The following is a 20,761-nucleotide window of genomic DNA, read 5'->3' as shown; positions in this document are numbered from 1 at the left end:
AAACCATCTAGTTGTGTTGACTTGGGAAGGCTGTGAGAAATTCCATGTATCCTTGCAGAACAATGATTTTCATCCACTGTTCTAATTTGATTTTGTCTCTGGACTTCACCTTCAGCTGGACAGCATTAAATGCCTCAGCATTGTACTCAGTGCTGCTGCTTGTCTGGCGTCAGCTGGCCAAGGGTGAAACTTTGGTTCAGGCCCTCAAGTAGAGATAAGCTGGTCTGTCCTATGTGACACACAATGTGTGTGTTGTGGGGGGGTTTGGCTCCCAAAGGGGAACATGAGTCTCCAGGGAGGTGGCGACTGGCAGAAGGGCTGTGGGTGAAGAAGGGGGATGAAGAGGGGAAGCCAGCACTGGGCATGGTTCCTCTGCTGAGTACACAAACACATTCGGGTCACTGCTGACCTGGGAACACACCAGGGTCTGGGCTGAAGGATGCTGCTTCCTGATTTTTAAAAAGAATAACAAGGAACCTCAAAATCTATGACCATCTTCAGCCCCCTGGGCTCGTGGCTGGTTTTAAATGACTACAGAAGGCTCAGCAAGTACCGTAATAATTTGTAATAATCTAACTTTAATTTGCTGTCACGTTTCACTGGAAATATGAGGAGGGGCTGGAAACCACAGTCAGGGATGACAGGCAAGAAGGGGCTGGAGCAGGGTTAGGCAAGGTCTGCAGGAACGGCAGCCTGGCTCCTGGTTGTTGTGAGTATATAATTTACTGTTACTGATGTTACTGCTGCAGGGGCAAGGTCACCCTTCAGTCCTTTGTAATCCTTTGGGCTCATCAGAAGGTATTATCTGTTACTTTCGCTCTGTAGTGGGTCCCGTCTGTGGTTCAAGTCCGACACTACTTTGTCTTGCATTTCTACAGCACCTTTTCGTGCCTCTGGGTCCCACCATGCACTGCAGAGTTAAATTGATTGGTACGCTCCAAGCAATTTACCCTTGATTAAAGCAGACAGGTCTCTGCAGTGACAGAGTTGTGGATTATGCTTTTTAAAAATACATTCCCCGCTGGCTCCCACCAGAGAAAGCCCTGCTGCTGTCTTTCTTTCCATCTGAAAGGGTTACCATGGTATTATGCTCTAAATTATATCTGTCATCTCTGTAAAATAGTAATCATAGACCCAGCAGGGTTGTATTTTGCTTTTTATTCCTATTTCTAACAAGATTTTGAAGCAGCATGTCACATTAAGATCTGTGGCAGCTGGGGAAGAGCAGGCTCTCTCCTCCTGACAGCCAGACAGCAGCGGGGGCTCCGGCGTGTCCTGCTGCTCCACGTCGGCTCCGCTGCCAGTGAACTCCTCACTCCTTTGCATGGGGAGGGATTTTCATGTTCACCCTTGGTTGAGCTCACTAAAGAGCCCTGCAAACTTCAGGCTTGAAGCACCGAAATGCACCTTGTGTGTTACGTGCTGACATTGTGGCTGAGTTGGGAATGACGGCGGCGAGATGGGCGCAGGGTCAGCAAGAGTTTGTTTTGTGCCTTGGTCTGGCACGGTTGTTTGGCACAGCTTTACCTTGGGTTTGGCTGGCGTGTGGTTACCTGAGCCAGTCTGGTTTCACAGCTTCCCCCTCCTTCTCTCTTCCCATCTCTGCTATTTTTCTTCCTAACAGAGATCCAGGTGCCAGCAGCTGCTCTATCGCACATGGCAACCACGGTGCTATGGAACAGGCTGCCCAGGGCAGTGGTGGAGTCATCATCCCCGGAGGGGTTTGAAAGGTGTTTAAACAAGGTGCTTAGGGACATGGTTTCATGCTAGAATTAGGGTATGGTTGGACTCGATGCTCGTGAGGGTCTCTTCCAGCTGAAATGATTCTGTGATTCTATGCAGTGCCAAGGGGGTGGCTGGAGCCTCTCATCAACCCTCCCTGATATCAGAGCAGATTTAAAAATTGGCACTTTAAATAGGACTCTTGAGTTTGTGGCCCACACACTGTTGTTGTGTTTGTCATTGTTTTCCTGTCACCGCTGTCCTCAAAGTACTGAGGCAGCTCCGGGCTCCCCAAGAAGAACATGAGGAGAAAGGAGAGCAGGTGCTTCATCCAGCAGTGCAGGACAGCTAGAAAGGGGTCGCTATGCTGCACTAGTTAGTATTATTTTAAATGTTATTTAGACTGCAAAGAAAAAGTTATTTATTTTTTCTTGCCTGGTCTCCAGGGATGGTTCATCCACCACCTCTCTGGCCAACCTGGGCCAGGCTCTCACCACCCTCAGGGGCAGCAATTTCTTCCATATCTAGAGCGTCCCCGTCGCTCTCTGGGGACGCAGCTGGTTGCCGTGGCAGAGCCTGGTAGCTCTGCTGAGAGGAGTCGGGAGAGTCGGGTCTGTAAAGTGAAGGAAGGGGAGATGTTCAGGTGTTAAGTTAATAAACTGCTTACAGATTTGTGAAACGTGGATTTTCTTCCCTCTGAGCCTTACATTTGCTTGCATCAAGAACACAACTTTTGTGGCTTGGAGTGTCTTTAGAGTGACTTTTTTTTAGGACCTGATGGGTTTCACCTTATTCTCTTTGAGTCATCAGCTCTTCTCACTATCTTTTCTCTGAAATAAATAAAATAACAGCTTGACAGCTGTAATGACAAATGTGAAACCCAAATGATTTGAGCCATGATCCATCGAGCTGAGATGGCCTGCTTTACATTGCTTTTAATACATTTTATGTTTTGTGTGTAAATAATTAGATGTTAGGAATAAAAACTGTCTGTTTAATACATGCCATTGAAAACCCTGGGTGCTGTTAATAGGCTTAGTAATAGGTGACACCTCTTTGAAATATAATTCTTTTATGCATTTTAATAGAGTTCATGGTAAACATGCTGTGATAAGCAGACAGAAACTAATATTTCCTGCAGCCAGAATGCACCTAATTAAAATTAATTGATTTTAGAAAAAAATCATCACCGCTAAGATGTCCAAACTATCTTCTTCTTGACAAAGCAGCCGTGCTGTGGTGTTGGGATGCAGAAACCCGCCCGTCGGGCTGGTGTCTGACCCTACGCACTCTTGGAGATCAGGCTGCGCTGGGGATGCACTTTGGCTATTAAAATTGGTGTAATATATACAATTGCTTTGGGAAATTGGAGGTAACGAAGGGCACGTTCTCCAGGGGCTTCTTCAGAAGTTTATTTGCAGGTTGTTACAGTAACTCTGCATTTTGAGTGATTCAGCCACATTCAGCCTGGATGCTGGGGGAGACATCAGGCCCTTCAGGTCAAGGTGGGGTTTACTGCTGCTCTCTGCACCCCACAGGGCCTTCTGTTCTCTACCCCGGAATGTCTGCAGCACCCCCAAGACCTGGTGAAACTCTACCTGCACGAGTCAAACCGAGTCTACCGGGATAAGATGGTTGAAGAAAAGGATTATGGTACCTTTGATAAAATCCAGCTGGAGACGGTGAAGAAATTATATGACGTAAGTGTTGAGGTTCATAACTCTGATAATAACGTACGTGCTTACAGGAAAAAGGTTCCTTGGGCAAGAGAAGTTTGACCCAAGGTCTGCCAGTCTCTCACTTGCATGGAGTGTGATGCTCTTGGTGGGACACCAGGAGCAAAATCTCTGTCAATCGCTTCCTGGGCTGCCAATGTTGGTATTTGGGTGAACGATGCTCTCCCTAAGGGCACTGGGGAGAGGAGATTTCGGCTCTGTGAATTAATTAAATTATTTTATTTAAATGTCTTGAGTCTCGTGGCAAAAGCAAAAGAGTCAGATCCCCAGTCTTGGTGGGAGTAAAGTGAGATGCAGGCACAAATCCCCTTTTTTCCCAAAATATCTTCCAAATGGAAGCTCTAGACCTGCTTTGCTTCAGTCCTGTCATCACCCGGCAGTGTTGCCATTGGAGTCCTGCAAATATCACAGTAACGCAGACAGCGCTTTTTCCTCTGGCTGTTAATCATTGTCCATGCAACAGTGTCATGCTGTAGCTGTTGCTGTGGGGCTTTTCTTGTGCTCACATTCTCTTAAGGTGATGAGTTCTTGTGATTTACAAAAGGTCCAGAGCAAGTATTGGGGCTTTATCCTTTCCCTTTCCTTCCCTTTTGTCGCTCTTTCCCCTTTTTCAACACACAGGTGCAGCTATATGGACATAAAAAGGCATTTTTTGGAACACTGTGCTTCACTTGGAAAGATGACATAGAGCTGCAGTGTTTTCTCCTTTACTTCTTATATACCTTTTTTTAAAATTATTTTTAAATTTGACAGGACATTGAGGAAACTTTAGAGCAGACCAAGCGAATGAACATTTATTGCCATTTCGCTAAAGGCGTTGGAGAACCCAGCTACAGGCCAGTTCCGACCTGGGAGGAGCTGAACAAGATCCTTGTGGAAGCCTTGGACAGCTACAACGAAGTCAATGCTGCCATGAGCCTGGTGCTGTTTGAGGACGCCATGTGCCACGTGTAAGGGAGTTTTCTGTCTTTATGCTCTCATTGTAGCTTTTATCCATGCAGATTGTTTCCATGGAGGTTTCTGGAGGATGTCGGTATCCATTATTAGAGCAGAAGGAGCTGGAGGTGTGCAGAAGCTTCATCTGCCCACGTGGTGTGTCCTGCACAAATACTGCCCTGCTTCTCCAGCTGCTGCTGGGGGGATCTTTTGACACTGTGAGGATGCGGGGCTGTCGGATGGAGGGTCAGCATGCTGCTGGTCGTTTTGAAGTCTGGTTGCTGTTACATCTTTGGCCCTTGATGCTCTGCATACAGCACAGACGTTTATTGTACATGACATTGATCAAGTGCTTTTTGTCTTCACTTGACAGCCAGCCACAGAACTAGTTACACCAGGATGTCCCTAAATGCTTTCACAACTGGGTTAGAGCCACGTTTACACAATTCTCAGTGGGATTTTCAAATGTATATAATGTGAGATTACGTGAATTCAGGCTACTAGTTTGAATGGACTGAGGCACTTAAATTGCCTGGATCCTTTGGAAAGCCTGCTTGCATTCCGATGCCTGGAGGTCCAGCTGGATTCCCTGTGGAAACTGGACACGTGGGACTATATGAAAATAGCGAGCCTCCGTTGATCATTATGAAGCTATTTACATGCCTGTGGTATGGATCGTGACACGTACCTCCAGCTCTTATACATGATTTAAATGCTTGTTGGGAATTCCACAGAATCACAGAGTCCCAGAATGTCAGGGGTTGAAGGGACCTGGAAAGCTCCTCCAGTGCAATCCCCCCGTGGAGCAGGAACACCCAGCTGAGGTTCCACAGGAAGGTGTCCAGGCGGGTTTGAATGTCTGCACAGAAGGAGACTCCACAACCTCCCTGGGCAGCCTGGGCCAGGCTCTGCCACCCTCACCAGGAAGAAGTTTCTTCTCCAATTTAAGTGGAACCTCCTGTGTTCCAGTTTGAACCCATTACCCCTTGTCCTATCATTGGTTGTCACCGAGAAGAGCCTGGCTCCATCCTCCTGACACTCACCCTTTAGATATCTGTAAACATTAATGAGGTCCCCCCTCAGTCTCCTCTTCTCCAGCTCCAGAGCCCCAGCTCCCTCAGCCTTTCCTCACACGGGAGATGCTCCACTCCCTTCAGCATCTTGGTGGCTGCGCTGGACTCTCTGCAGCAGTTCCCTGTCCTTCTGGAACTGAGGGGCCACAACTGGACACAATATTCCAGGTGTGGTCTGATTTTTGGGGGCTGAAATGCAGACCTGGCCTCAGATAATTTCTGAAGATGAACCTGCCCTGTAAATCATAGTTTTAACTGATTTTGCCTGGAAACATTGTATCATGAAGAGCAGGTTTGTGACTAAGCTAGAAGGAAGCCGCTGTCCTGCTGCACGCTTGTGTGGGTGATTTCAGGTTTGCTGGACCTGGTAACCTAATGCAGTTACTCTCATGCAAATTAAAAAAATACATATATATATATAAATTTCTACTCCTTTTAACTAGCTGTTTAACCAGTTCTGTTCTAAGAGCTCAGCCATCTGTTCCTTTTGCGGTGCAGCATGCTGGCTGTGCTGGGGCATGGCTTCCCTTATAGTTTGGGCATTTACTTCTTTGTATTAATGAGTCATATGCAACCTGATGTCCATTGGTGTTTCTGCTTGCAGAAAGGTGACAGTAATTTTAATCTTGTGCTTCTTTTGCACCTTACATAAATTGGGATTTTCAACAAAACCTGTCAGTATCCCTCCAGTTAATATTGTGAGTAATCAGGAAGGCGAGGTTTGAGTATTCAGCATGATTTTCACTGGAGCTGAGTGATTTCGATTCAGCGCATTTGGAAATTGCGTTTTGCTGAAACACACAAATTATTCCATCTCCAACAGCTTATGGATGACATCTTGAATTTGTTGTGAAGTTTCTGTTGGGAAAAAAAAGTAAGGGAGTTAATGTATGTGGGGAGGTGGGGGATGTGGGTCAGTCACCTCCTGACCCGGGGCTCATGGTGCCCATTCCCATCGCACACCCCGTGCCCTTGCTTTTGGGGACAGCCAGCTAGAGAATGAAAAGCAGGAACATTCCAGCTCTCCACACAAGCTGGATTGCTATTCTGGGTTTAATTTCACAATCTGTGGGAGTCTGCACATAGATCATAAAACGCTTGAGTTGCAATAAAGCAGTACAGTATTTCTTGCAGTCTTATTTGAAAAATTAATTAGTCTAGGAAAATACTCAGTTAAGTGAGTTGAATAAAGGCAGTGATGTGAAGAGGGGAATGGTGCTTGCATTTCAGACACCTGACAGTGAGGTTTTCACAGGTAGGATCCTCTAAACCTCCCTCACTTGGGATTTTAACATGTGGGGATGTCAGCAATTGCTTAAAGAGAATAGACTGGGGGCAGAGCTCACTGTGGAACTCTCAAGGACAAGTGAACAGACCTGAAAAACAATAGCAAGTTCATTTTAAGTATGACAAAATCTCACTCTTAATGGTGGCTTGGATAAATAAAGTTGGACTGTATTTTCCAGACAGGTATTATGCTATTCCAGATGTATATGAATATGCTTTAATGCATAGCAGGACCCTTCACCTGAACATGAACCCAAAATGCTTTGTGAAGAGGAACCTTCACTGGAGAGGTGCACCAGAGCCATGAATTCTGTTCTCACTATTTGCATGTCCATGTAATGTGTTTTTTCCCTTGTCCTCCCTGCAAAGACATCCAGGCCTTCACCTTAAAATATTTCTATCCAGCAGGACTTGGCAGGTGGAAAAATATTGGACACAGTTTGAATCGCCACCAAACTATTTTTTTAATCAGCTACATCCTTTGTTTGGGCCTCAGCAGAGATGGGGATTGATTGCTGACATGTCTCTTAGATTGACATTTTTCATCCCATTCAGACTACGGTTTCCTAGTGATTAAAATATATATTGAAAAGCAGTGGGCAGAGAATAAGAAAAATACTCTTATTAATGACAGATTTTATATGCTTCAATTTAGTTGCCGCATCAACCGGATCCTGGAGTCCCCCCGAGGGAATGCTCTCCTGGTCGGCGTGGGTGGAAGCGGGAAGCAGAGCCTGACCAGGCTGGCGGCCTTCATCAGCTCCCTGGAGCTTTTCCAGATCACGCTGAGGAAAGGGTACGGGATCCCTGACCTGAAGGTGGGTGACTCCTGGGGCTGAGGTGGAGCGGAAGGGAATAAAAAGCAGAACTTGCCCTGAAAACTTTGGGATCCCCAATTTAAGAAGGACAAGGAATTACCAGAGGGAGACAAAGATGCTGAGGGGTCTGGAGCATCTTTCTGATGAGGAAAGACTCAGTGAGAGTTGGGGCTGTTGAGCTGGAGAAGCTGAGAGGGATCTGATCAATGGATCAATATCTCAGGGTGGCTGTCAGAGGATGGACCAGACTCTGTTCAGTGGTGCCCAGCGCCAGGGTGAGGGGCAACGGGCACAGACTGAAACACAGGAGGCTCCATCTGAACATGAGCAGAAACTTGTTTGCTGAGAGGTGCCAGAGCCTGGCCCAGGCTGCCCAGAGCTGGTGTGGAGTCTCCTTCTCTGAGACATTGAAACCTGCCTGGACCCACCTGTGTGATCTGCTCTGTGACCCTGCTTGAGCAGGGCTTGGACTGGGGGATCTGCAGAGGTCCCTTCAGCCCCCACCAGGCTGGGATCCTGTGATTCTGTCTTGTTGCGTGTTGAATGACGCCATTGTGAAGACAGTAAAAAGCTCCAGAGACTATATGGGACTGCAGAGAGGAGCAGTGCTTCCCAACACATCTGTGGGGTGCAGACAGGCCTGATGTCCCCTGCCAGCCCTCTGAGCTGGCCAGACCCAACAACATCCCAGCCCAAGGCTCAGAGTCAGCGCTGGGCTCCGATGATAAACCCCTGGTGTGGACATTCAGTTAATGCTTGTTCAAGAAACCGTATTTGACTATTATTTCTAATTAAACCAAGATGTGGTAATTAGCTCATCTGTGAGGTGCCTGTTGTGGAGTGATTTGGAGGTGGAAAAGGAGCAGGAGAGAGCAGGAGGAGAGTTCCAAAGTCGTATCCAGTCCTTCCACCAGGATTTTGTATGAGGGAGGGACTGAGGGGATGGTGGATGGTTCACTATAGATAACAGGTGCCTGTGCTTATATCTATGCGCAGGCTAGTGAGCACAGAAGTTACAAATCAACATTGTAAAATATCGTTGAAATGATTTTCAAGTATTTTAGCTGCTGGCAAAAGGATTCTCATCAGAAATGTTGTAAAAATCACAACCTCAGTAACTTCACGCCATTCTGCTCGGGAGATGCGATGGCCAATGAACCCTTGCCTTCCTTCCCCATCAGAGGCAGGGCCTGATGACCTGTAGTTGTGTACAGATTGTTTTTGTCATGTTTTTGTCACGTCACACAAGCCTGATCCTCCATCCATTGGGTATTTTCAGCTTTCCTCTGTGTTCTTCAGCCCCACTCGTACAATTTTCTAGCTCCTACCTGCCTATTCATTGAGAAAACCTGTGCTCCCATCTAGGAATATAGCTTGAAACCAGCATTAATAAACTTGTTTTCAAAGCATGTCTTTACTTCTGTCTGTGGAGGTGGAAGATAATTTGATGTTCCCTTCACTCTCTATTCATTTTCAAAGAGTTTATGAAATATGGAGTCATCTTTTTTTCTTAGATATGGAAGAGCAGGATGGTAACAGATTACCCTGTCTGGCATTGGCCCCTCGTGCTGTTATAATTGATCTAATTCAAATTTCCAGTGATGGAAGTAACAAATTATTCTTTTTGAGGGAGTGTGTGTATTTGCTGAATTTCTAAGAAAGTTTCTGGAACACAGGCCAGTAAATTCCTTCAGTGTCTCCCGCATGCCTTGTATCCTGCTTGGAGGGGCAGGAAGGAAGTGATGGAGTTTGAGCGGGATGATGGCGTTTTTCCCGTCTCATGAACAACTTGGATTTCAAGAAGTTGGTGTCCTTCATCAGGAGGACACTGTGTCCTTCATCAGGAGGACACTGTGTCCTTCATCAGGAGGACACTGTGTCCTTCATCAGGACACTGTCCCCTTTGAGGTGAAACAGCTTTTCCATATGAGCAGTTTCTCTGTCAGCATCACTGCACTGAGTGGGAGACTGAAGGGCGAGTCCCTGCTCAGACTCTGGAAAGGAATAAAACTGAAAACATCCCTGTTTGCACAAGGTGTCCTTCTCCTTTCTTCACAAGCAGAAAGAAATGTGTTGCAGCACCTCAGAAAAAAAAAAAAAATTCAGGTATAGTTGTGAAATCAGAGAAATCTACAGCATGGGGACACCAAGGACCAACATTTTCAGTGGCTGCTGTCCCTCCCAGTCCCTGTGGTGCTTTAATGTCCCCATATAGTGACTTATTGTGCCCACAGTAAGCCTTTCTGAACTCCCAGGGCAGCCTCCACAACCAGGGACTGCACTGATGTCTTTAGCCACATCCATTGACCTCCAGGTGTTCCAGCTACAAGCATTTCCCTGTGTGTAGCGGTGCTGGCCAGGGCTTCTTTCTCTTTTTTTTTGTGTTACACAGACCTGGCCGTAACGTCAAGTCTTACCGGGTAAAGTCTTACAATGATGACAGCGATAGACTCCCCCATATAACCTGGCAGGCTCAGCCATGAAGATGGAGAGTGGCCAAAGTGCAGTTTCACGCTAATTAATTGTCATTGCTTTATTCTTGGTTAATGGGAAGATTCTGAAATATCCTGCTTGTAGATGTGGTACCTACCTGAGTTTTGCAGAATGGAGGTGCACCCCCTAAGTCCTCTTGCTTTTCAACCTCCAGGCAGACCTGGCAAACCTGTACCTGAAAGCCGGTGTGAAGAACATAGGCATCGTGTTCCTGATGACCGATGCTCAAGTGGCGGACGAGCAGTTCTTGGTGCTGGTGAATGACTTCTTAGCATCAGGTACATCTCTCATTGCTTGATTTCCCCTTTCCCCCTTCTCAGTGTGGTTGTGCTCATGGTAGCATCTGTGGTTTTAGAATATACAGAAGGGCAATATATGAAGTGAGCTAGAAGATATGTGGGTTAAGTTCTGGACTAAAAGCCATGATAAGGTCTCCTTTGTGAGGATGCACTCCATCATCTGATAGTTTTTCTTTCTCTGATGTTGTGTACCTAGTTTTTCCATACTTCATGGTATACTCTCTACAGTTAAGAGACGTGTCTGTTGTGACATTGCAGCTGAGGACAGAGCCCAAGGAATGTATCAACAGATGAAGAGTTTGACCTGTGGATCTCATGCATCCACACTCTAGTTACCTAATAAGGTTTTTCCTGGCTGGAATATTTGACTGCAAGTTGGTGGATGGTACAAAGCCACCAAATGACCGTGTCTGTGTGCGTCACCTAACTGCTTGTCCCATTGCAGTCCTTTTCCTCTTTGTTTTTCCATTAAAGTTTTTGAGTTGTTGCTTGCCCAAACAATTGCAGAATAGCCAGCCTACACACAGATGCTCTGTTTCACTGCAGAACATGGCATGAGTATGTGTGGTGGAGCACTCCCCATGCAGGGCGCACTGCAGCTACAGCGCACATGGGAGCGTGCGGCTGTGTCACCGTGACCGCAGGGGGTAACCCAGCCTGGGCATATTCCCCAGAGTCCCTGGAAAATCACTGCTACCAACTGCATGATGCTTTTTTCCTTATTTATGAGTCAGGAGTGGGAAGACTCCAGCTGGTTCGGGTGACCTCTGTGCATGGTGAGGACTGGAGAGTTAAAAGCACAGGGAAGCGATAGTTTGTGCGAAACTCCAGAGATGACATATGTGACTGTAAATTGGCCAGATGGTTTGAGCAGCAAACAATCCCTGCCTGTGATAAATTTGTAATCAGGAGTAAAGACAGGGGTTGTTGTGGAGGCTGGTGAGTAGCTCCTGTCACCTGTGTAGATGGCACAAATATCTCATGACATGAAGTGAAGCTCTGCAGTGTCCTGCAGCAAGGGGCAGGCCAAGCAGCCTGGTTTGGGATGTCCAGGTCATTTTGCAGTGGTTCAGAAAGGTGTCTCATTTTCCTGTAGCTGCTATGTGGGGAAGAGGGGACAGATCAGAAGTCCTCACTCAGGGTCTGGGGAGGCAGCTCAGAATTGTGGCTGGACTGAGGACTGAGGAAGGGACCATGGGAGGGACCATGACAAGTGTAACAAGGGCAAGTGCCAGATTTTGCACCTGGGACACAGCAACCCTGGCTGTACAGACAGACTGGGGGACGAGATGCTGGAGAGCAGCTCCATGGAGAGCTCTGGGGGTTCTGGTCAGTGGCAAGTTGAACATGAGCCAACAGTGTCCCTGGAGCCAAGAGGGCCCCGTGTCCTGGTGCATCCAGCACGGCACGGCCAGCCGAGCAGGGAGGGGATTGTCCTGCTCTGCTCTGTGCTGGGGCGGCCTCACCTGCAGCATTCACTGTGTGCAGGGCTGGGGACACAGGAGAAAAGGAGATAAAGCTACTGGAGAGTGTCCAGAGGGACATGAAGCTGGTGAAGGTTTGGAGGGGAAGCCATATGAGGAGCGGCTGAAGTCCCTGGGTTTGTTCAGCTGGAGCAGAGCAGACTGAGGGCAGAGCTCATGGGGCTGCAGGTTCCTCAGCAGGAGCAGGAGGGGCAGGGCTGAGCTCTTCTCTGTGACAGTGACAGAACCCAGGGAATGGCAGAAGATGTGCCAGGGAGGGTCAGTGGGACATGAGGAAAAGGTTCTTCACCCAGAGGTGCTGGACACTGAACAGGCTCCCAGGGAGATGTCACGGCCCCAACCTGACAGTGTTCAAGGAGAGACTGGACAACGTCCTCAGATACACGGGGTGACCTGTGGGGTTGTCACTGCAGGGACAGGAGTTGGACTCCATGATCCTTGGGGGTCCTGTCCATGTCAGGACGTTCTATGGTTCTATGACCTCCCAAAACGTGACCTAGTGCCACCCAGCGGGTGCTGCCTGAGGGCTCTGGCTGCTCCCCGCTCTCTGCAGGCTTGTTTTTCTTACTTGTTTCACTTCTTTCCATCACCTAAGGAGCTAGAACAGAATATATATTTTAGACTCTCTTATAAACAAGCAGATATCTGATTAGTGTATTTTCCTAAGTAATTAGTGCTCATATTGACAGTATCTCACTCAATAATAATGATTTCAATCAAATCAGAAGCCAGAAGGGAAGTGAATAGGTGATAAATTAAGTAACCAGAAAAAAAAGAAAAATTGGCTGGTTATGTTTTTGGCAATCAGTTGCATAACTAGTAACTTTAAAAAGTTTTTAAAAGATTTCTGACTTTTAAAATGTTTTGGTGATGTGGGAGTTATTTTACCAGCACTGGCAATGGCATTGAACAGCTGCAGGAACAGTACAGGTAACTAATTGATTTGCAAAACTGAAATTATTTCATTATTGTGTATAGCATATTAGGTATTTGCGATTTTTTTTGTAATCTAATCAGCACTGTCGATCTGACAAAAATGGACTTTCTGTACTTTGGCTTTATTCTGTGTTTGTTTAGCTCATGCTTTTATGAGAAATGTTGCTCTCACAAGGGCTTATTTTTTAGCAGAATGCCGTTCTGTGCCACTTTGCTGCTGCTGGGGCCTATGGGCACCTGGCACAAGGATTTTTCTCAAGGAAGGGTTTTCCCCAAGGCCCTGAAGAGGGAGGCACCTGCTTCACTTTGCTCTGCGACTGCAACAAAATCCAGACCAGTAAACCCAAACCTGCCTTCTTCTCAGGTGAAATCCCCGATCTCTTCCCCGATGATGAAGTAGAAAACATAATCAACAGCGTGAGGAATGAAGTCAAAGGCCGAGGGCTGGTGGACTCCAGGGAGACTTGCTGGAAGTTTTTTATAGAGCGTGTTCGACGGCAGCTGAAGGTGAGACAGGCTGGGGGAGTTCAGGTCTTCGCCATCTGCCTTGGTGCAGGAGCATGGGGTGAAGATGCTTTGGGCTGCCTGGTAGGAAGGTCAGACCGCAGCCTGAAAGGCTTTTCTGCCTGTTCATGATGAGAACTGTGATGCACTCAGCAAGTAGTACTGAAGTGCAGGAAATGCTCTCTGTTGCCATCACTTCTTGGGTGTTAGAAAGCACTATGGAAGTTGAGAATGTTCTCTTTCAAGAGCTGAGCAGGACCAGCCGCTCCCTTTTCAAAGCCGGGCACAGGGGTGCATCAGGACGAGGTCTTGCTGCTTGAAAGAGCTGCTGAGGGGATCAGTGTTCATGTTGTTGGGGTTCCATTGCCAGAAGAAATGAAGTATTATGTTAAAAACAGAGTGCTGGAAACTGAGTGGCATGCAACGTGCCTACAGGATTTCTTCCAGCACAGCCCATAATCCAGCATAGAAAGACCTTATGAATATGTCCAAAAGATCCCAGAACAGTTTCAGGACTATTTCCCATGTGTGCTCAGCTCACGGGGAAAGCACAGTGAGGCGCACAGGAGAGTGAGACTGTTCCAGAAGGTGTTTACCCCTCTGCAGCGCTGTTCACTGCTGCCGGCACAGGGCCAGGAGCTGGGGAGGGCAAAGAGAGAAGCCTTGATCTTTGCTCAATGAAAGCATGTCCTCCTCCTTACTGCTCCGTTTGTGTTGGTGGGACACGGTCACTGAGATAGGGTGGCCCGTTGCTTTTTTGATGTGGGAAGGTACATGTTTAGGATGGGGAACAACTGGAAAACTAATTTTTGAGGGAAAATTTGAGGACCATGCCACAGTGTAGGTGCCCAAGGAGAGGGAATGCAGTCCTGCTCTTTCCCTCTCTGGGTGTAGAGGGGATTTTCTGATGAGTCCTGATGCTGTTTTGTGACTTTTCAGCATCTTGGTTGTCTTCTGCCTCCCATCCCCTCATGGATCTATTCCTGTTATTGTGGTGCACTGGAAGGGCAGTGTGAATATGGTTTACTTGAGGCTGATCCCTTCTCTTTTTTCTACCCTTCTCCTTAACCGTGTGTTACAGCAGATGGATGGGGTCAGCTAGGAAGTATTATTTATGCTTATAAATATCTCAGGGTGGGTGTCAGAGGATGGACCAGACTCTGTTCAGTGGTGCCCAGCGCCAGGGTGAGGGGCAACGGGCACAGACTGAAACACAGGAGGCTCCATCTGAACATGAGCAGAAACTTGTTTGCTGGGAGGTGCCAGAGCCTGGCCCAGGCTGCCCAGAGCGGGTGTGGAGTCTCCTTCTCTGAGACATTGAAACCCGCCTGGACCCACCTGTGTGATCTGCTCTGTGACCCTGCGTGAGCAGGGCTTGGACTGGGGGATCTGCAGAGGTCCCTTCAACCCAATCAGTCTGGGATCCTGTGAAGAGGCTTTTGTACATGGACAGCTTCCTGAAGCTTGCCTGGCCCTGACAAAAAAACGTAGAGGTGCCCAAGGCGTATGCTTGAAGGTGCAGGAAGGATTTCTGTGTGTCTGTCCCCACACGCAGTGGCCATGGCAGAGGAGCAGGAGCTCTCAGTTCAGCTGCCTCTTCTGAAATGGAAACTAAAGTGTGTTTGTTACAGGCTGTTCTTTTGTGGCTTCTGAAAAACAGATCATGATGGAGGTGTTGACCCACTATAGCGACATCTGAGCTAACAGCAGCCTGTCCTATGACACTTGCTAAGGTACCAGCCAGGGCTAACAAGTAGGAGAGGGATGATGCACTGAGTGAGATACACTGCTTCCCAAGCTGGTCCTTGCTCACATGTTGCTACTTCATTGCATGGTGGCATCTTGTCCATGTCCTGCTTTGTGACCAATTAACAAAGCTCATATGGATTTATGAGCCACAGCGGGCTCACAGGAAAAGGGCTGTGATGAACAGTAGTGGTAGGTTTTGTTTGGTTCTTGGGTCTTATCTTGCTGTTAAAGCTGGTTGTGAGGCAACAAAGAGGAAAGGTACTTTGCCTTGTCCTGACTTTACATCCTTCCAGAAGGAGTTTCCTGCTGGCAAAGGCAGAGCTTGTGCTGCCAAGAGAAGCTGTGGGCCAAGTGGCTGTGGGGCAGGAGGCTCCCAGCCTGCAGGAAAGGCAGGGGATGAGGGAAGGGATAAGGCTGGAGGAAGGAGAAATGGTGCAGGGCAGAGGGGATGCTGGGCAAGGGAGTAACAGCCCCTTGACCAGGCCCCAGAATAATGCAAAGAGAGACCCCCAGGGGCCCACATACACTGCACAATTTGCTGCAAATCAGAAACTTTTAGCAGCTGGACTGAAATAAAAGCCTGAAAAGCAAAGGACCTGCTGCACAAAAATGCAATGAGTAGGGAAAATATATTCATAAATGCTTTTATTTCTGTTCTGCTTTGTTTTGAGGTTTCTCTATTCAAAAAATGTCTCACTCTGATAAAAGCAGATTTTGAGTTTGAGCCACCTCGACTCTTTTCAATGCTGCTTTCGGGGAAACAGCCCAGGTGGGCCTGTGGTCCTGCCAGGAGAATTTAGATCCATTCACTTTAATTCCTGGTTGCACCACTTGAATACAGATGCCAGTTCCCTGCTGGGCAAAGCTTTGTTTCACTGCTGAAGCAGGGAAGGGTGGTTTTATTAAAACCCAGCTTCAAGCTTGAAAGTGTGCCAGGCTTCTGCTTTTGACCATGGCAATGTTTAACACCACTGCTTGTCTTTATTGCAGAGAAAAAATGTGTTCACTGCCACATTATGTTTTTTCCATGCCAGGCTTGCTGGCCTGAAGTGCAAGGGCTCAAGGACTGAGGTTGCTGTAACCTCAGCTGGTGCTGTGAGATCTTCCATTCATGGAATCCCAGCCTGGTGGGGGCTGAAGGGACCTCTGCAGATCCCCAGTCCAAGCCCTGCTCACGCAGGGTCACAGAGCAGATCACACAGGTGGGTCCAGGCGGGTTTCAATGTCTCAGAGAAGGAGACTCCACACCCGCTCTGGGCAGCCTGGGCCAGGCTCTGGCACCTCCCAGCAAACAAGTTTCTGCTCATGTTCAGATGGAGCCTCCTGTGTTTCAGTCTGTGCCTGTTGGAAGTGGATGGAAGAGCCTGAGCTGGGCTGTGCAGCTGCAACCCCATGCCTGCTCCTGGCTGTGTCTTCTCACGTTCTCCTTCCCTGGGCTCTGCAGGTTGTGCTGTGTTTTTCGCCCGTGGGCAGCAAGCTCCGTGTCCGCAGCAGGAGGTTCCCTGCCATCGTCAGCTGCACGGCCATAGACTGGTTCCAGGAGTGGCCGCAGGAGGCCCTCGAGTCTGTCAGCCTCCGCTTTCTGCAAGAAACAGAGACCGTGGAGGTGAGCACCTCACCCACTGGCATCTGGGGCCGCCATGGCCGTGCCTGGGTTTGGGTTCCTCTGCGGGGGGTGCTGGTGGCAGCCAGGTGTGACATGTCCCTCTGCTTGGTGCAAGCAGTGCCTCTCGCGATGGGGACAGCACTGCAGGGACAGCACTCACCCAGGACATCTGGGTGACCGTTCAGAGAGGAATTGCTGGTAACTCTCTACTGCTTTAGGATGAGAGAAAATGGCCTCAAGTTGTGCCAGGGAAGGTTCAGATTGGATATTAACTAAGGTTTCTTCCCCAAAGGGCTGTCGGGCATTGGAACAGGCTGCCCAGGGCAGTGATGGAGTCACCATCCTTGTGGAGGGGTTAGACAGAGATTAAGTTCTTAGGGCCATGATTTAATACCAGAGTTAAGTTATCGTTACACTTGATGTTCTCAAGTGTCTCTTCCAACCAAAATGTTTCTATGATTCTAATTAACTTAAGCAAAGCAGGTTTTTCAGAGAGGGGCACAGCCCTTGGCTGAAGCATGGCCGTGGGCACCATGTTGTGTTTGTGCACTGATAGCACTGCCAGACACACCACTGCTTTGCAAGCAAGAGCGGCAGCTTACAAATCGGTGCAGGAAATAACCTAATGCTTATGGTTATTGCAGGGAACATGGGCTTTGCTCTCCACAGGCGTGTCTGAGCGCCTGTAATTCTCAAGGGCAAAATTATGTCAAGTTCTCATTGATGACAACCTGCTGCTAGACTAAAAGAGATTCAGTTATGTTTATTTAGCTTTTCTGGGCAGGATTTTTGCAGAATAAAGTCTACAATGTTTCTTTTTATGTGTGTGCTTTCCCTATTTGTAGAGGAGAAAAGCCCAAATTTATGCTTGAAAGGCTGTTATTTTATAGAGCTTAATGCTAGAAAAATTGCTTGGAATAAGATAAAATATGAGATAAAAAGATATAAAAAGAGGTATACAGTACATGAACAGACAAAGTTATTTTAGAGATAACAAATGAAAAGGGATCAACTTAGATGTTCCAGCCTGGATTTTGCTGCAGCAGAATAAAATGTTAATAAATTCCTTTGTATATGGCACAGATCTGCACTACATATAGTTGTTCAGTTTGAAATATTTTCTCCTTGTCTTCTCATCTTACTTTTAGGATTCAGTGAAAGATTCAATAAGCAAATTCATGGCCTATGTCCACACAAGTGTCAACGAGATTTCGCGATTGTATCTGAGCAATGAGCGACGACATAACTACACCACTCCAAAGTCCTTCCTGGAGCAAATCAAACTCTATCAGAATTTGCTACTGAAGAAGGGCAAGGATTTAAAAGCAAAAATGGAGCGGCTGGAGAATGGCCTGGAGAAGCTCAAGAGCACATCTGCACAGGTAAGCAAACCCTTGGGGTTAAAAGCTGATGGGTTTTCGTGTTTCTCTGTTAGAGGCATCTCCTCATCCTGGTTTGAAGGAGAACTTTACCGGCTGGAACTGTGCAGGGTGTAAAATTTGCGCTAGATCCTGGCTCTAGTCTGGTGTGAACTGGTTCTTTGAGGAGCAGGAGTTGTGTCTGTACTGGAAAGGAGAAGGGGAGGGATGTATATTCAGTCCCTGCTGCTGGGGTGGTGCCAGTCCCTGGTGACAGATCACAGGAACTGAAATGAGATAGGGATCCAACTGGCTATGTACATCTTTTAATTATTATCTTTCAGTTGTGACAAAATACCTTATAAAATAGAGGGAGATCAGTGATTTTTGGAGTAGCATCCAGGGGATCTACAATGACTTCAGCAAGAATCCTTTTAAAATATAGCTGATGTTCATTTTTCCTTGCATTATGCTGTCCATCTTTGAGGGAAACTACTGCATGTCTGAAATGTAGACCAGCCATCCCCAAATCGCCCTGCTAAGGACCAGCACTGGCACTCTTGTGCAGTAAAGACTGGATGTTGTTCTGAGTATTTCACAAACCCCTCTGTAGTGACTCAAACTGCCTTTCAGAGCTTTGCTGTCTACACCAGTTGCTAGCTCCCGTTTTTCTCTCCATTTCATATTCTATTAACTGTTTCAAATGTTCACTTACAAGCTTCTGCTGTGGCAAATTGACCTCTCCTGAAGCTGCTCTGAGGAAATGCAGGGGGTTGGTGGGAATGAAGGACTAGCGGGTTCACTCCCTTCTGCCTATGTGCTCTGGGTAATGCTGCTGACATAAACAACGTCTGTCGTGCTCAGAAGGGTATGTGCCTCGCTGGAGGGTGATGTATGGGCTTTATTAGTGCCTCTTGGCTCTGAGAGCCTGCGTCTCACTTGAGCACTTGCTTTCTTCATGGTGCAGGACAGGTCTTTGAGGACACAGAATGGGAGGGGGCATGTTTCATGTCCCCTTTGCAGATTCTGTCATCTCCTGCGGAAGGATGGGGCTGCGGTTGAACAGCCAGTAGCAGAGAACACCAGTTAGAACCAGTGATGTCAACCAGAGCGACCTCACACCCACCCTACCTATGGGGGGAAATCATTTTGCTGACCTGTGCATTGCTGCTGGTTTTGGTGGTGTCCCAGTGATGGAAAATTTGGGTTAGGTCTATTTTTTATTGCAAGCAACTAATATGAAACCAACCTTTTGAGGGGAAACAAGTCCCTGTAGTGTCGGTCAAACATGGGAACCTTTTGTATTCTTCAGTTGTATCTGCATATGGGTGTTTTGTTGGCAAGGGTTCTCTGACCAGCCACAGAAGAGGTGCTGAGGAGTGGTGGAGGGCCGGGGAGGAGATGGGGAGCCACAGCACCTTGGGGTCTTGTCTATTTTACTGTCGCGAGAAGGATAAAAGGAAGCGATGTTCATATCTGGTTGGAGTAAAGCTGGGTGAGAAACGCCTGTTTGTGAGGTTCCTGAAGATGCAGAGCAGTGAGGACAAATGTGTCAAATTTGAATCTGAGATTAGCACTGGGGGCCTAAAATTAAACACCTGAAATATCAGATGTGTGCAATAGTCAAAACTGCTGCCGAGTTGAAACAAGGGTGTGGATATTTAGCAGTAGTGAAAATCATACCAGAACGTTCAATCTTGTCTGAACTTTACACTCACCCATGGTTGGTCCTGGTGCTGAGGAGCTGACAAGTCTTATGTCTCAGGTGTGTCATCTCCAAGCTGTGTCGTGGTGCTTGAAAGTGATATGTTGTGGGTTGTTTTGGTTTTGTTTTTGTTTTTTTCTTTAAATTTATAAGCAAAGGTGGAGGATTTCGATACCTGGATGTGGCCTTAAGTCTGAGGACTAGTGCTCCTGTCACCAGGATTCTCCAGTTTCCTGCTGCTTGGATGCCACGACAAGTTAATTATGAGTTTTATGCATTTCTATAGACCTTCCAGTGTGGCCTCAGCATGAGGGAGCTGTTGTGCAAATAGTTGCAGGGTACATTTTGACTTAACCATTCCAACTTCAAAATAACCTCTTCCCCCTCCTTTGACTTGTTTCCCCTCTCCACCCCTCGTCCCTGCTCTGGACAACTTGATACTGTTGACCAACTTTTCTTCTAAAGAAATGTTTTCCATTTTCTATGTTTCCTCACCATCTTTCCCTGAAGACAGCGACTGTCCTCAGCACCCTGAAAAGCAGGAGCCGGCTTCCAGTTATTAGGACATAGAAGACTTAGGAAGATGCATGGGATGAGTCATTTGTTTTTCCAAGTGATGTTCACCATGAAGAGGTCAGCTCTCTGTTCAGAGCCCGTTGCTGAGTCATTTTTTGGATGACCTTGGTTAATATTGCATCACTGGATTCCAGATCCAAGTCTTGCTTGCTCTATCAATTAGTCGCTGACCTTTGTGATGTATTTTGTGTTCTTGAAACAAAGCAGGGAAAATGAGGTAAAATGAGTCTTCTGGGAACCTGCCCTGCAGGTTTTCTGTTCTTTAATAATTCTTCTTGCTCTGTCCTGGTTGAGTGTTCATGGGTAAGAAGGCCAACAAGGCCAATATCCTGGTGGGGGTTTGTTACAGCCCACCCAACCAGGATGAAGAGGCAGGTGCAATATTCTGTGGGCAGCTGGGAGAAGTCTCCTGATCGCCAGCCCTTGTTCTTGTGGGGGACTTCAACCCACCAATGTCTGCTGGAAATACCACACACAGA

At 47.4% G+C, this 20,761-nt stretch overlaps 1 protein-coding gene across 1 annotated transcript in view; it reads left to right on the top strand.

Moving 5' to 3' along the window:
• Positions 1-20,761, top strand: part of LOC136109609 (dynein axonemal heavy chain 9-like) — a 181,334-nt gene that overhangs the window by 61,596 nt on the left and 98,977 nt on the right. The window contains exons 33-39 of the mRNA XM_065852415.2: positions 3,261-3,422; positions 4,212-4,408; positions 7,410-7,572; positions 10,220-10,343; positions 13,149-13,291; positions 16,482-16,643; positions 17,792-18,025. Of these exons, the coding sequence (XP_065708487.2) occupies positions 3,261-3,422; positions 4,212-4,408; positions 7,410-7,572; positions 10,220-10,343; positions 13,149-13,291; positions 16,482-16,643; positions 17,792-18,025 (1,185 nt within the window). The remainder of the gene's footprint in view (positions 1-3,260; positions 3,423-4,211; positions 4,409-7,409; positions 7,573-10,219; positions 10,344-13,148; positions 13,292-16,481; positions 16,644-17,791; positions 18,026-20,761) is intronic.

This window comes from Patagioenas fasciata, chromosome 18, assembly GCF_037038585.1.
Source record: "Patagioenas fasciata isolate bPatFas1 chromosome 18, bPatFas1.hap1, whole genome shotgun sequence".
Taxonomy (NCBI): Eukaryota; Metazoa; Chordata; class Aves; order Columbiformes; family Columbidae; genus Patagioenas; species Patagioenas fasciata.
The sequence above is the reverse complement of the archived record's forward strand: the minus strand, read 5'-3'. Positions and strand labels throughout refer to the sequence as shown.